The 16,920-nt window shown below is 42.7% G+C and overlaps 1 protein-coding gene across 2 annotated transcripts in view; it reads left to right on the top strand.

Moving 5' to 3' along the window:
* Positions 1-16,123, top strand: part of LOC309541672 (cytosolic phospholipase A2 beta-like) — a 45,310-nt gene extending 29,187 nt beyond the window's left edge. For both annotated transcript variants that reach the window (XM_082239799.1, XM_082239800.1), the window contains exons 9-20: positions 516-620; positions 2,677-2,714; positions 4,263-4,398; positions 5,070-5,206; positions 6,179-6,401; positions 8,238-8,352; positions 9,225-9,362; positions 10,017-10,118; positions 10,816-10,998; positions 11,343-11,509; positions 13,250-13,436; positions 15,293-16,123. In XM_082239799.1, coding sequence (XP_082095925.1) covers positions 516-620; positions 2,677-2,714; positions 4,263-4,398; positions 5,070-5,206; positions 6,179-6,401; positions 8,238-8,352; positions 9,225-9,362; positions 10,017-10,118; positions 10,816-10,998; positions 11,343-11,509; positions 13,250-13,436; positions 15,293-15,540 — 1,779 coding nt within the window. In that variant the 3' untranslated portion in view covers positions 15,541-16,123. The remainder of the gene's footprint in view (positions 1-515; positions 621-2,676; positions 2,715-4,262; positions 4,399-5,069; positions 5,207-6,178; positions 6,402-8,237; positions 8,353-9,224; positions 9,363-10,016; positions 10,119-10,815; positions 10,999-11,342; positions 11,510-13,249; positions 13,437-15,292) is intronic.
* Positions 16,124-16,920: the final 797 nt, after the last annotated feature.

Genomic DNA, 16,920 nt, shown 5'->3' on the forward strand with positions numbered 1-16,920 from the left:
AGTAATGGTCTTACTTTTGCCTTTGTCAAAACCATTGTTGAGGATATTTTAGTGAACAATAAGAGTACAGTATGAAGGGAAATCCGGGACAATGCCTCTGGTTCAAAGAGATGGCTGCTCAGCTCTCTTTAGGCTGAATGCTAACCCTAAGGTGGTCCTTGTATTAACACATAGCTTCCCTTCAGTGGTGTAGCGTGGGGGGTGCAGGGGGGCCGGCCGCACTGGGCGCAACATCTGGGGGTTAGGGTTAGGGGGCCTAAATCCACGGGCTATGGGGCGCAAATCCACGGGTTAGGGGGCGCAAATTACTTGACTTGGCCCGGGTGCTGACAACCCACGCTACACCACTGCTTCCCTTCACTCATTCTAAGGCCCATTTTATGGCCGAGAGGCAGGTTAAACATGACATGAAATCAGTGTATGCTTCTTATCTGAGATCTTCATTTTTCAATGTAGTTTCGACGTCTGGTACCTTTGGGTAAAAACTATACAGTATGTTTTCTTTTCTTCCCCAGAGTATTTCATGTGAGGAGAAGAACGATTCAGGCCACGCTTTAATTCTGCCTTTGAAATTGCTTCCAGTGGGACAACAAGTCAAAGTAACTCTACCTGTGCTAGAGGCAAGTGTTGCTTCTGTTTAATAAGAGCTCTTCGAAACAACTTTTCTATTCCTTTTTTAATGTGTTTCCATATCACTTTCCAAACTGTAAGAAGACATCTTCATTTTTTTAAAAACTGTGATATGTTGCAGTAGGGTGACACTCTCATTTAGACAAGGGCAGGGCAAATGTCAGAGTGGTTGTATCTACTTTTGCTCATTTAGAATTAAACAATAAGCTGCCTTTGAGCACATGCTGAGCCTAGGAGTTTGTTTTTGTTATGTACTGAAGTTCTCACCCTGGGCCAGCAGGGGGATACTGTAGATAGTTGTGCAAATACGGGATTGAAAGTGACGTTCAGTGATTGGATAGTTTTAGAAAGCTGTTACAGTAACGTTGTACTGGAGCTTTATATAAGCAGGCTGGCTGAACCCTTCAGTTCAGTTCTGCTCTGGCCTGTGAATAAACAAGAGCTGTTTGAAGAATCACTGTGTTGTCTGATATGTTCACCCACAACTTAACAGTTTTCAGTACCAGAAGTGGGTGGAACGAGGGGTGGCTTAGCTGAACGCTTTCCACCCCTGTTTTCTGGCAGGTAGCAGCATGCCTATCTCCCTCTAGATCAGGGTTCAGTAACCTTTTTCAGCCATGGGCCGGTCCACCACCCCTCAGACCATGTAGTGGGCCGGACTATATTTTGAAAAAAAAATATGAATGAATTCCTATGCCTCACAAATAACCTAGAAATGCATTTTAATTAAAAGGACACATTCTACTCATGTAAAAAGACGCTGATTTCCGGACCGTCCATGGGCTGGATTGAGAAGGCGATTGGGCCGCATCTGGCCTCCAGGCCTTAGGTTGCCTACCCCTGCTCTAGATAGAGAGAAGCATAATGGAAGCTTTATTCTGGCTTCTAGATGTGACTGATGAGAAGAATTACTCCTAGTAGGAAGAAGGGACTAAGGAGACTCAACTTCCTGAATGGTAGGCAGAGCAGTGTACAGTGGTGCCCCGCAAGACGAATGCCTCGCAAGACGAAAAACTCGCTAGACGAAAGAGTTTTCCATTTTTGCGTTGCTTCGCTAGACGAATTTCCCTATGGGCTTGCTTCGCAAGACGAAAACGTCTTGCACTTTTTAAAAAAAGCCGCTTGAAGAGGCGCAGTTGCGACGGACTGTGCTTCGCAAGACGAAAAACATTGCAAGACGAAAAGACTCGCGGAACAAATTCTTTTCGTCTTGCGAGGCACCACTGTATTTTGGCCTGCTCTTTTCTATGCATCAGTCTGATGACAGTATTGAGACAGAAGAGTTAAGTTACAAAAATGAAGTAAGAAACAAAAAAGATTCCACATCCCAGTGTTTTGACTCTTTGAAGACAGCCCTAGCATGTGAGCTTATTGGCTTCACATTCCTGCCAAAACAATCTCAAGAAAGACCAGCAATGCAGAAAATCATTTTCTGTGGTTGGTATCGGACTTCAAGAATAGGAAAAAAGGGCTGCTTCATAAGTTTGCATTCCCCACCGCCCCACAAGGAAGTTGCTGCCATGTAGTTTCAAGAAAACACAGAATCCAGAGCAAAGAAAAATCTGTCCATTTAAGTTTCTCATTTTTCCAATCTTAAATTCAGTTCTCCACATTCCCGCAGCATGAAAATTGATCAGCTACATAGTGCAATTTTCTCTTTTAAGATACACAATTTTGTATATCATTTTGACCTATGCACACTTTTTTGAAAGCACATCTCTTTACTATAATGCATATTTCTATGCTACATTTGCAAATGTGTGCATACTTTCCCCTGAAACATACATTATTTTGTACTGGTTCTTGTATTGGTCTGGGAAGTGTAAACTAGGTAGTTTCTCATTAAAATGCAAACAAACTTTGATTTCTCTCCCATCTTTAATTGTTTTTTATAATTGCTTTCATAAACAGACATAGGGCAATCACAGCTCCTTAGCACAGATAGCTGCAGTGATTCATTTGTGATCCGTTATCATGCACGATCAGGGCTTTTCCATTTTATTTGTCAGGTTTTGTTCTTTTCATACATATATTGTTTCATTTCAGGGTGGAGCTTTGGAGTTGTACCTCAAGGTAATTGACTGGTAAGATACTTGCTTTTTCTCCAAAGTGCTCTGGCCTGGCTACCTTGAGGACATGAGGAAGGGACGGGAGACAGTTTGCTTCTTTAATAAGCAGGCGTCTCTACAATTGTAGAACTGCTGTGGTTCAGCTAATGTCATGTCAGGTCATGCCATGGCATTTCTTAATTGCACTGCATCATTTGAGTGTGATGTGCATTTGCATCTTCCCAGTTGCTCCTTGTATTAAAGCCGATTCCTTGCATTTGCATGCTGAATATCTCCCCCATCTTGCCACAAAACGATATTTGCTCAGGAGCACCAATATTTCTGATTTTTATTTTAAAAACTAAACAGAAGTAAAGCTCTTAAAAGAAATAGAAAGCACTACTTCTTTGTTGTTGCCATTTTTAAAATGGAGTATGTCCCACGGGAGTCCTTGTAAGGAATCTTCCCTTCCCCCCCCCCTTCCCCCTGCTAATGCTACCCCTGCTTCCTTGAGGGTGGCTGGTCTGCTTCCCAAGAGGTCCTCCTCTGTGTAATGATGTATGTGGTTGTATTTTAGTTTACATTATGGTGGTGTTTGGGTGAATTTGCGCAAGAAGATAAAAATAAAGAAAGCCCCACTTTTGTACCTCACAGTTAATTGGTTTATTCTAAAGTTCATAAGACTTGCTTCTACCCACACTATATGTAGCTTTCTTAGCTGAAGCCGGGAGAAGTGCAGACCTGTGTCTGTACAAGTACACAATGGTTGTCAATACATCTGGTTTAGTACAGACATAAAGATTGAAAACCTTACAATGAGTGCACATGGGGCTGAGTGAGTGAGTGAGTGGGATCACATCTGCTGGCCTCATTTCTGTGTAACTTATAGAGCACAGCTGGATTTTATATTTTATATTTTTTTAAAATGGGGCATCAACCATTATATACTCCCTTCTTCCCGGACAGCAGCCCTACAAAGCACCTAATAGAACTTCATTTGAATGTCTGTGAATTCCTCTCATATCCTCCCTTCAGTGACTAAGCACAGACTTCATCCACAATTCAGCCAACCTTCTCCTTCTCCTCCCTCTTCCCTTCCTCCTCCTCTTGCTCACTGCCATTTTGTTTACCACAAAGCCTAATGAAGAGTTCTGGAGGACCTGAAAGCCTGCACAGTATTTTGTAACAAACATGTATTGCTGACCTACTAAAAGTATTCCCATAATTTGGACTTTGGAATTGTATTTAAAATTATGTATATCTATGTAATATTCTGCCCAATTTATCAGTTCATCGTTTTTTAAACGAATTAAACACTTCAGGCCTACAAATAATATATGAAAAGTAGGTGGAGTTCCCATTTAAAGGTTATATTTATACCTGATGTGTGAAAAGAGGAGGCCACCAAGGCAACACAGCAATTCCATATAAATAATAACATGCCTTGAATGGGAGTCTTGTTTTTCTGGTTCAGAATTTGACTGATGAGTCTTAGTTGTTGATAGAAGCTTGTGTAATTGCAGCTACTGTAAAAATGACCTGTCATCTGCTCCACAGTGACATGGCTCTGTAACTCTGTTCCAGTCCACAGAATCTTGATGTGCGTTTGGGATATGAGCTTTGTGCTGATGAGCAGGACTTCCTTCGCAAAAGGAAGAAGATCGTTGCTGATGCCTTGAATAAGCTTGTTAATATGAGACGAGGACTGTTTGAGGACGAGGTGCGTCTTAGCATCCCATGATCTGTTTGGAAGATATCTGGTGACTCACATGTTTGGGATTGTTGTTGGCATGGATTTGTATTTGACATAGGACTACCTGTGAAGTGTGAAGGTTCATGTACTGTAAGGGAGGTCCTGAAAACTACAATTCTGATGTCACGCAAACTTCTTGTCTTGTGTGAATTCCCATTAACTGTCTACTTTGCAACTTAAATAAATCCAGAAATTCAGTGGGGGCCCTGTTCCATAACCTCTGCACTCATATAGGATAGCACAGTTTTGCACATGCAAAGTGAGAGCCAAAATGAGAGATTTGAGACTGAATCCCACCTTAGCCGTGAGCAACCTTGTTCTTGGCCAATGTTCCACATTCCATCCTCTATAAAGTCAGGATTTGCCTCACAGGGCAAATGAGATTAAGAGAGCAGGACATTCTATAATTTATTCTAGGGATCAAACAAAATAACCTTTAATTCACAGTTCACTACCATACTGTATTTCATTGTTTTCCAACCAGTATTTTGTTCTGTATGGATGCTGGAAAGCCAAGATTTTGAAATTCTAATCTAATTATTGGTCACATTAAGCAGAGTCTTATAATGAATTTTTTTGGGTTTCTGAGGTCATCACTTATATTTTTGGTGATGCCATTGCTTATATATTTTTAACAGGTCCCCGTGATAGCTGTTATGGCAACAGGAGGCGGAGTCAGAGCCATGTCAGGATTCTATGGTCATCTCCTAGCACTCCAGAAACTCAACCTTTTGGATTGCATTTCATATATCACCACTGCTTCTGGGTCAACATGGTAAGGAGTTAGGAAAGTATGTCACATTTAATTAGAATCCCAGCTGTACTGGGCACAATCCATTTAACATTCTACATTCTAAAGGTCAGTGGAACAAATATACACCTCAGTGGGATTTCCCATGACTAGTGTATTTTGGTTCACACTCCAATAAATTTTTGCGATGTGAGCCAATAGATACAAAATTAAGGAACCTGAGTTTCGATTCTCCTTCAGCCATAGTGGCACCTACAGCTGAGGGAGAGCCGGTGGGCGAAACGTTTCGGCAGCGGGAAGCCTGCATGTGCCAAAGCCACAGCATCTCTCACAGACGTTGAGTTCCGCACAGCATTTTGTCACCCCCCTCGGAGGTGACAGCCGGGGCGGACCACACCCACTGCACCCACCTTGCTACACCTCTGGGGTAAGGTGAAGTGACCCTTTGCTGGACTTCATCAGCCTCTGCCACTATGGAAGTCCCCATGGCACCCAGGGGGGTAGGAAGTTCCTGTTAGTGCCAGCGCCCTGAAATGAAGACATTTTGAGGCCGCAGAAAAATCCCTGTCAGGAGGGAAAAAGCTGGGGTATACTGTATTTGGTCCGAATGTAAGCAGCACCTGAATATAAGCTGCACCTTTAAAATTGGAGCGGGGGAAATAAAAAAATTAAAAAATACCTGAATATAAGCCAGTCCATTCCTTGCTGCTCCTGGCTGCATACTGGGGGGGGGGCGGGGGCGTGCAGTGTTGCCAGCAGCCTTTCCCCTCTCTCCTTTCCCGGCCTTGGGGGGAGAGGATGCGCGGGGCAGGCGGCGCTTTGCCACGCTCCTGGTGCTCTTTGCCCCGCGCTCCTGGCTGCATACCGTAAGGTCGTTAATATAAGCCACACTTTAACTTTTCACAGTCGGAATTTGGGGGCAAAGTGAGGCCAATACGGTAAATAAAATCATCATCCTTGTTCTGTAAATGCTGTTTTTTCTCCTCCCTTTCTTAGGACTATGACAGACTTGTACAGAAATACTGATTGGTCACATGAAAATTTGGAAGAAGCTATCAAAGTAGCTAAAAGCAGCATGTTGAAGAGCAAAATAGATATTATTTCCATCGATCGATTGAAGTATTATCACAAGGAGCTGGTTGAGAGGGTTAAAAGGGGGCACCATCGATCTTTTACAGCTCTCTGGGCCCTTGTTCAAGAAGCTTTCTTACATGATAAAGTATGTATATTAAATGTTTTGTTATTCCTAAACTAGGGGCTCTGATGGATCTCTGTAGTCACAAGGGCTTACCTGTTGACAAATCCCTGCGGATGGAGGCAGTTTTTTTCCCAGTCAACGAAAACCATGAAAGACTCTCACACAGCTTTAGGTTACACTGTTTGCAAGAGCCATCTTTTCCCCTTTGACAATATTTTAGGTTTTGCAAGTGCTATTAACTTTGCACACCACAGAGCACTCCCTGAGTAGTGGTTCGAGCACTTTAATAATTTTTGCCCAAGTATAAAATGTTCAGATATGGGATGCTGGTGGCGCTGTGGGTAAAACCTCAGTGCCTAGGACTTGCCGGTCGTATGGTCGGTGGTTCGAATCCCCGCGACGGGGTGAGCTCCCGTCGTTCGGTCCCAGCTCCTGCCCACCTAGCAGTTCGAAAGCTCGTCAAACTGCAAGTAGATAAATAGGTACCGCTTTATAGCAGGAAGGTAAACGGTGTTTCCGTGTGCTGTGCTGGTGCTGGCTTGCCAGCTGCAGCTTTGTCACGCTGGCCACGTGACCCGGAAGTGTCTTCGGACAGAGCCGGCTCACGGCCTCTAGAGCGAGATGAGCACGCAACCCTAGAGTCGGACACGACTGGAACCTACCTAAAATGTTCAGTTAAAAAAAGAGCATTGAAAGCAGCATTTGAAAGGTAGTGCTTATATTTATGCTGACTTAATCAGCACAGGGTTGAACCACAGATAAACTCAGAAGTAGGCGTTACTAAGTTCAATGGGACTTACTCCCAGTAAATGTGCATTGGATTGCTGCCTCCCATCATATCTTAAGAACTGTACACAAGGAAATGGTGCACAAGGAAAACCATTCTGAAACTAGTTACTAGTTCCCCTAAAACATTTCTACAAGAAAAGAACAGAGTGAAACTCATAGAAAGATTGGCGGGCTAGGGGTTGTTTCTCTATTCATCTTAAACATGAAAATCATGTTCTTCGTTGGAGTGGGGAGGGAAATTTTAAGCCAAGCCAATTCCCATGCTACCCTAAACTCATCTGCTAAAGGCTAGCACCAAACAAGCACCATCAAATTGTTGTGAAATGCCCTTGGCTCAATTTTTGGTGAGCCTGCAAGAGGCCAAGACTTATGGTACATAACAGCAACTAAGCATCTTTACTGTCATGTGCTATGACGTAAACGGGGAGAGAAAGTTGTATTCCTTGGGGCATTTGAGCTTTCCCTATCTTATCAGTGAAGAAGTGGTGGTGATGGTGTGTGTGTGTGTGTGTGTGTGTGTGTGTGTGTGTGTAGAAGACCTATAGTTCAGGGGTAGATCACATTATTTCCATGCAGTAACTGCTATACTCAGTCTTTGGCCTATCCAGTGAAAGGTGATAGTTAGGTGATTCGAAAATCCCTGGAGAGCTGTTGCATGTTTGGATAGAGAACACTTGGACCAATGGTATGACTCCATAGAAGACAGATTCATATATGGTAGGAAGGGAATGGGCACACCTGCTATTTCTAGATTGGATTTTTCTTTTCGGGGGGCAGTAGGAAGCTCATTTTCCTATTCCAACATTAACCTTTCACTCAGAAAAAATGGCCAGACAATGAGATTTAATAACTATCTAGACCTATTCATACCCTCTCCATCTGGCTGGGTTTCCCCTGCCACTCAGGGCAGCTTACAGCATATATACTTGCAGAGAGTAAAGTCAGTATTAGATTGCAGGGGGCGCGGTGGGGCGGGAATCAATATGGTTTCATAATCATCCTTTTGATACTGGATGCTCATGAGATATTGGCTTCAATGTTGTTTTTTTCCATTTGCTTTGATATTAGTTTAATGACAGTAAACTCTCAGAACAGCGGCAGGCTTTGGATCAAGGCCAGAACCCTTTGCCTATCTACACAGCTGTAAATGTCAAAGACAAAGTCAGCACCTTTGATTTCAGAGGTAGGTGTTGTCATGCTAACCTCACTGTTGTTGAATGGAATCCTTGATGCTGCTGCTGAATGCTTTGAGCATTTAAAGACAGAGAGAAATGTCATTTGGTTTTGCAGTTGAGTTGCTTCTATTTTGTAGGGGAATCCATTTCTTAGAGTAGACCTTCAGAAGGTCAAATTAAACAAGAGTCTCCTTAATTTGTAATTGGGAGTTTGGATTGCATTTTTCTTTCAGTTTAAAGCTTACAGTCATATCAAACTGGTATTTAGAGTCCTAATGTGAATAATATTTATACGTCTCTTCCTATTGGCTTCTAGGAGATTCCTTTTCAATGGCTTTAACCCTGATTTGGAATTATCTGCTTTCTTTCCCTGAAAACCTGAGCCTGTTTCCATGTTAACGTCTTTAAAAATTGTAATGAAAACCAATAGTTCAAAATTTCAAATGATGATATGTGAAATAAGAAGAAATTACCTTGTATCCCATGTTGACTTTTTTGTAGGTGGTGTTTTCTGTACCCATATTCCAGATGTTGCATAAAATTGTCAGTGTTTTGTCATCCAAAATCTTGCTTGAATGATCTTAGGTGATTCCTTTGCACACCTTTTGTTGCTCTCTGCTAGTTGGCCTTTTGTTCTTTAAATACAGTGCAGGGTAAATTATTCTATTTTTAATTTAGACCATCATTTACTACCCTAGTCAGACTTTACATTAAGATACAAAAATGGGACTCAAAGGTTTGCTGTCTGATGATGCTAGTTCTTCCACCAAGAATGCCCACTGAGGATGTTTGCTTACTTCTTTTCTGCTTCTTTTTATGTTAGTGAACTAGCTATAAAGTTTAGAGGCATTTAACCTTCTGTACACCATTTTGTTTGCAGAATGGGTGGACTTCTCTCCTTATGAAGTAGGGTTCCAGAAATATGGTGTCAACATTCGTGCAGAAGATTTTGATAGTGAATTCTTCATGGGAAAGCTAGTGAAGAAGATCCCAGAATCCCGGATTTGTTATCTGGAAGGTGATCTGTTTATTCATAAGCTAAACTAGAAAACCTATCAGCCTTTTGACATCCTTGCACATCTCCGTTCTTCAATGTTATCAATGCTTCATGACAACCAAATGATGCCAGTGTACAAGCATATCTCTCATATTATTTTTAATAATGTTATACCTCATTGTTGATATACGATGTAGCTTATACAAGATTCTATCTCTGTGTAAAGAACAAACTCAGTTTCCCAAGACACCACACTCCTGTAATTGAGTGTGTCATGGTGTGATTATGCTCTTACTGCATTCCTTCCAGCTGTTGTTTAAAAGTATTGTTAGCAGTGCTAATAGAGGCAACTAATGTATGGAACAAAGAACAACCAATTCCTTTCATGCTTTCATTGCAAACCAAAAATGCACAGTGTTCATTTTCCTTTGCCACTCACAAATTACTTTCAAGAGCAGCAGACTGACAAAATGGTTGAAAAAGTAATGATCTGAATCTACTTCCTGTGTTTCAGTGATAAAGCAACATTTGGCCTCTCTTGTGGTAGTGTGACTAATAACTTGGTGCTAAGGCAAATAATTTGTTTATTCACTGAGCATATAGACACTGATTCTCCGGATTCTGGTGGTTAACTTGGGCTAGTACAATGATTTTTCTATGTGTTTGGATTTACAGGTATCTGGACTAACATCTTCTGTGTGAATCTTATGGATGGGCTGTATACTGCTTCAACGACAGAAGAATTTTGGGATCGATGGGCCAAAGACCTGGCCAAAAGTAAGAGCTCCAGTACTGACCTCTTTATTCTTGCTTGCACAGTTGTGGGTTGCATGCAGCTCCCCCAACATGCTTATTCCCTTCTCAAATTTGTCACATAAATAATTAACTTAATGTTAAAATTAATGTTTAAAAATGTTTTTGACTGCTTCTATGGGCCACCCTCTGTGATGCCACAAGCCAGGTTGGTTCATAGGACAGAGGACACAAAACTTTGAAGTCTCGATTTGGCAGTCTTGCATCACATCCCAATTCCTCAATTCCTTCCCCTTCCCTTCCAGGGCAAAAACAGTGGCATCCAGGAGCCATGTTGACCATGGCTTCCATTCAACATAGCTCAAAGGCTAAGGTTCTGTCAGCACAAGGATGATCTGCTGGCTTCTGCTAGCACAACAATTTAATTGAATAAGGCTCTGCGAGTTTGAAGAGAAAACCATGAAACTGAGAGCGGAGGTTATAGTATAGCCTTGCTGGTAGGAACCCTATCAGGGGGATGAGGATACACTGCAACTTTTGGTTGTGAATCCCACTTACAAGCGTCAGTGATTGGCTTTTGTTTTCATTTTCCAAGAGTGTGCCAGTTGGATGATGCCTTTATCAATGGAACATGGTTGTGTGGAAAAATACCTGAAGTGTTATGTTCTGGAAAGGGAAGGGAAAGCTTCCAGAAATTAACTTCCTCAATATTTTATTTCAGGTGAAGAACATGAAGGATATTTCTCGATCTATAAGCCTCCAACTTGTGGGCCTGGAAAACTTGGTGAAATCTTTAATGATATTCTAACTGATCGTCCTTTAAAAGGGGAAACTCACAACTTCCTACAAAGTCTTGACTTTCATAAAGACTATTTGCAACAGAAAGAATTTCTTGAATGGCGAGGTAACTAATAACTATGGTTCCCTAAAAGGTTTTGGCCCTTCACAACTAGCTCAGTTTTCTACAGCCAGCAGAAAATTCATCAAGACCCTCAGCAATTTTCAACTGGTCCATGAGTTTGGGAACCACGGTCCTATGTAATTTTCATTTTATAGCAAGGGGAGTGCTCTTGTGCAACTCCTGCTCAGTTTGCTGGGTTTACCCAGTAGAAGCAAGGTGAATTATTATGAAAAGACAATGCAAATCTTACCAGTGATGGATGTTAATACCTGCTACCATGTTACTTTGACATAATCATCTTTCTCACGGTCATGCTGATAAGAAACCTTAAACCTTGTTTTTTTCAGATACTGTGCTTGATGCTTCTCCTAACAAGCTGACACCAGTGGACAAATCACTGTGCTTAATAGATATCGGCTTTTTTGTTAACACCAGTATTCCACCACTCCTTAAGCCAGAGAGGAATGTGGATGTCATCATCATGGTGAATTATGACATTAGTTCACCCTTCAAGGTAAGAAGAAATGAATTCTATATGGCTTTTCCATCCCAGTGTCTGTAGCAAGGTGGCATCCCAGGAAGCTTTGAGACGGTTGTGGAGAGGAACAATAGTTCAGCAGGTTCCATCCTTGGCGTTTCTGGTTAAGGATCAGGTTAAACCACAGAGCCTAGGACTTGCTGATCAGAAGGTTGGCGGTTCAAATCCCTGCGACGGGGTGAGCTCCCGTTGCTCGGTCCGTGCTCCTGCCAACCTAGCAGTTCGAAATCACATCAAAGTGCAAGTAGATAAATAGGTACCGCTCCGGTGGGAAGGTAAACGGCGTTTCTGTGTGCTGCTCTGGTTCGCCAGAAGTGGCTCAGTCATGCTGGCCACATGACCCAGAAGCTGTCTGCAGACAAATGCTGGCTCCCTCGGCCAATAAAGTGGACCTAATGGTCAGGGGTCCCTTTACCTTTACCTAAAGGGGTAATGGGAACCCCAGAGAACTGTTGTCAGTCAGAGTATTAGGCAGGGTAGACAAATTATTGGATCTACTTTAAAGCAGTTTCAGAGCTTATAAGGGAACTGCCATGCTGACTCTGGATCTGAATATCCCACATACAAACTGGGGGGTGGGGTGGGGCTTGCTGAAGCAAACATGACACCTAAGAGAGGTGGAAGTAGATTTAATGAGAGTCATAAAATCAGCTTTTGGAACATGATGCAGGTATGTATGTAAGCGGTTTATAAGGACAAGTTAGTGGAGTCCCTTCCTTGCTAATGCAGGGAGTTATAGGGGTGTGGGTTTGGTATACTCACTCCACCTCTGAATCCACCTTGCTATTCAAGAATCAAGCGCCACAGTGGTGATGCCTTTCCCACTGGCTCTGAAAAGAATTGTGTGGTCCCTGTAAAAAAGTCACCGGGCTGGGATTTAAAAGGCTGTTGTTATTGGGTGTTCTCTCTCTCGTTAACAGAAGTAATACACACACATAAAGCCTATTGGACACATTTGGTAATAATAATAATAATAATAATAATAATAATAATAATAATAATAATTGTACCCCACCCATCTGGCTGGGTTTCCCCAGGCACTCTGGGTGGCTTCCAACAGAACACTAAAAACAGAATAAAACTTCAAACATTAAAAACTTCTTTTCACTTTTAATTTTAAATTTATGAGATGGGTGTGATATAAATAAAGTAATCATAATAATATCATTTTCCTATAACAATTGCTGTCAAAGCATCTTAGAGAATAGAACAGTAGCCTGTATTTTGTATCCGGGTATGTGTTTTGTGGGACGCGGGTGGCGCTGTGGGTAAAAGCCTCAGCGCCTAGGGCTTGCCGATCGAAAGGTCGGCGGTTCGAATCCCCGCGGCGGGGTGCGCTCCCATTGTTCGGTCCCAGCGCCTGCCAACCTAGCAGTTCGAAAGCACCCTCGGGTGCAAGTAGATAAATAGGGACCGCTTACTAGCGGGAAGGTAAACGGCATTTCCGTGTGCGGCTCTGGCACGCTGGCCACGTGACCCGGAAGTGTCTCCGGACAGCGCTGGCCCCCGGCCTCTTGAGTGAGATGGGCGCACAACCCCAGAGTCTGTCAAGACTGGCCCGTACGGGCAGGGGTACCTTTACCTTTACCTATGTGTTTTGTATTCACACCCCACATTTCAGCCCTCTCTAGGTGGCCAATCATGGGTTAATTCAGTGTGCCGTACTATTGACTTAAATTCTGATAAACAGAAAGTGTTGATTTGTGTCTTCTCCAGCAAATACGTTTGACAGCCAAATACTGCGAACAGCAAAGTATTCCTTTTCCAAAAGTTGACCTAACCGAAGAAGACTGGAAGAATCCCAGAGAGTGCTATGTGTTCTCAGATGAAGATAACCCACAAGCGCCAATTCTGATTTATTTCCCTCTAGTATGTGCCTCCTTCAAGGAGTACAAGGCACCAGGTAAATTCAGCATCCATTGCCTAATACATTTTTAATAGCAATCTCTAGTCTGAACTTCTCAGTCTTTTTCCCCCCATTTAATTTTTTTGTTTAATCCATTTGATGCTTCTATCACTAGGAACCCTCGCTGGTGCCTGCCATCCCCCCCCTTGAAATGTTGGTGCATGTTGACATAGCATTACTTGGAGGGAGTTCTGGGGAAAACTGGCACCCACCAGGATTTTTTTCCCATACACCCACTTTCCCCTGCCAGCAACACAGAGAGGAAGGAGAGAGGTTTGCGGATTTATACACCCACCCACCCACTCACTGAACACAGGTCTCTGAAATAACTAAAAACCTGTCCCCACCCCACCCCACCCAGATGAGAGGTGGAAGGGGGGTGTGTACACCCTGGGTGAGAAGTAGGAATGGCTTGATTGATTTTTTTGTATCTTGCTGTGTAGTAAATTGGCATTCCCAATATATATCTGGCATAATTTATATGCATCTTACTATGTTCTATGCGAATATGTCCCAGAATTGGGAGCAGTGGTGGCATTTAGTTAGCTGGGTTGTGGAATAGCTGAAAGGCTGGGGAAGAGTCAAACTTTGACCCCTGAGTTATCCAATAGGTTTTGTGGCAGGAGGTTTATTACAGAAGTGCTAGGCCAGCTATTGTTTACACATAATAGACTCTGGCTGTGTCTTCCAACTTTCCCAAGCAGCTAAATAACACAAGAAGCAAGTAAGCAATCTATTTTTAAATAGCCATAATTTGGAATTTGTGTGTAGTGAATCCATCACTCCAAATTGTAAATGTGGGAATGGGTTGGACCTAACATAAGATTCCACTTTCCTTCCAATAAAAGGCCAATGAGAGTATATGGAAAGAATGCCGGAGTCAAGATTTGCAGTCTTCCACCTTGGCCCCAAACTGTTAATTGGAGACAAGCAAACATGAATCCCAGACAGTAACACATTTCTGAGCTACAGGCTCACATGGCAGCTGTAAAACTGTACAAGCAGGAGGCTTGCCAATAGCAAAATATAGTAGGGCTTCATACTGCATAAGATTGGACGAAATTCAAAGAGGGAGGGAATGCTCTGCAATTATCTCCAAAGCTTGCCCCAGCCATGGTGAGATTCTATAGGTGTCATTTCCAAAATTGTTTGCAGAAACCACACACTATTTATTCACTATGGACATTTTCACCCTTTTCAGAGGCCTGGGAAAAGAATGCCCCTGGCTTCTACCTCTGCCCCTATGGCTGGGGTGGGGAGTTGATTCAGTGTGCTCCTAAAGGCCAATTTATGTAATCTGCATTTTCTGAAACAATATGCGAACCCAAACACAGTCACCCTTCAAGATTCCATTCTCTGAATTTTGCACAGCAGTTCCCCAGCCAAGCAGTATGTAAAATAATGTATGTGCTAGGGTAAATTGTGCATATGAATGCATACTTGGAAGAGCACACAGATGCAAACAACAACAACAAAAGAATTTGCAAAGATGCATTGTTGCTATCACAGGAGAAACTTTTCTTGGGACTTTTAGCTGGCTGAATGAAAGTTTCAAGGGGATGCTGCTTGGATTTGCAGAAATGAGTATTGGAAAAATACCCTAAAAGTGCAATGTTGTCTTGCCCAAAAGAAAAGAAAACCCTATAGTACTTTTGGAATTTCTTACTGCTCAGCAAATTGGGTCGTGCATAACAAGGAGAGCATGGAATAGGTAGAGTAATGTGGAATCGTTTTGTTGCTGTTGGTTGTTTCCAGTTTAGCAAGCGTTGACACTTCCAACCAAAATGCAGTACAGAACTCTGAATGAAGTAAGGTTTGCTTACCAGTGGTATTATTTTGTTTCTTTCTTTCAGGAGTGAAACGCACTCCTTCTGAAATGAGTGGATGTGAAGTAAACTTGGGTAAAGACTCGCCTTACCAAACAATCCATTTAACCTACAGTGCGGAGGACTTCGACAGACTACTAAACCTGTGCACCTATAACATCCTCTGTAGCGAAGACCACATCCTCCAGGCCATCCAGCATGCTATACAGAAGAAGAAAAACATTTGGTCTCAGGCTAGAAGGAAATTCTGTCACCCTGAGCAGGGCACCAATTAGCCCCCAACACTTACATTGTTGGAGGTTATGCTAAGGCATAGTCATACCATACAGTTTGCAGTGAACACTAACAAGTGTAGTTCCCACCCTGCCTAGTTTGAACAGATGGCTTCTTTATTTATTAATATTCCTATTTTTTGAGCCATCCATGTTCAAGGTCACATACCTGGGTTGTAGCTTGTGAACAATGCGAGGAACATAGCAGGAAGAGCTTCAGGAGGTGATTCTGATGGGGCTGGACGACACTCAGTTAAAGTTACCAAGTCAGTAAGTAGCTGAGATTGTATTGCAAGGGGTGACATTGTTGATACGTTAACTTGAGAGGTCACAGGGATTTGTTTATAATACTTTGAATGGTGACCCTCTGCAACTCTAATGGAAATGAAGGAGATGTGTTGGACTTCAGTACCAATGGAAACTGTGAAGAGTGGAGCTTTCTTGCATCAATTCCACTATGAGCAATTACATCATACCATACAGATATTCTTGCTGTTCCTTTGCTAATCACTATTGTTTCCATTTCCTATTTTAAAGAGGGCTGATGCATTTCAGCTGTGAATAAAAACCACCATTGCTAAAATAATTTAGTATTATAACTTAATGAAACCCATTATAATTACCGTATTTTTCGCTCTATAACACGCAGATTTTTTCTCCTAAAAAGGAAGGGGAAATGTCTGTGCGTGTTATGGAGCGAATGTGTGGTCCCTGGAGCCGAAAAATGAGGCAAAAATCAAACCGCGCTTCAGGGAGAAGGGAGCTCCGTGAGAGAGGAAGTGGCAGCTTTCCTGCATTCTGCCTCAGGGTCTTACTGCCCGCCCTCTCTGTTTCGTTACTGTGTTTGCTCAAACGGAACAAAGAGCAGGGAAAGCCCCTCCCCTCCAGGCACGTAGAGGGGAAAGCAGAGCGTCCGTCCTTCTATCCTCTCCCTGCTCCGGAGGAACAATGTTTGTGAAGGGAAGAGAGATTACAGGTTCGGCTTAAAATTCTGATTTGACTTCCTGCTTTTTGTTTTTGGAGACACACAGCATTCAAATATGCTTTCTTCCATTTAAAGAGGGAGAGAGAGAGAGAGAGAGCACACGCTGGCTGGCTTGTGTGGGTGGGTGGGGGGAAACTTTTGCCTTCCTTTCCTCACGTTATAGCCCTCTCCTGCATTCTTAGCCTTCTGTGTTTTTCCTTCCCTCCCCACTTAAAATGTGGTTACAAAGCATGGATCCACATGGATCCTCAGGATCTTTGCATTGGGTCACCCCAAATTCACCATCAGAGCACACAGCATGTCCATGGCTACAGCCTGCCCCCCCCAAAAAAAATCACGCACCCACTGTTGCCTGGGGCTGCAATGGTGCAAAAACGTGGTTACAAAGCATGGATCCA

Source organism: Podarcis vaucheri (genome assembly GCF_965113315.1).
Source record: "Podarcis vaucheri genome assembly, chromosome: 1".
Lineage (NCBI taxonomy): Eukaryota > Metazoa > Chordata > Lepidosauria > Squamata > Lacertidae > Podarcis > Podarcis vaucheri.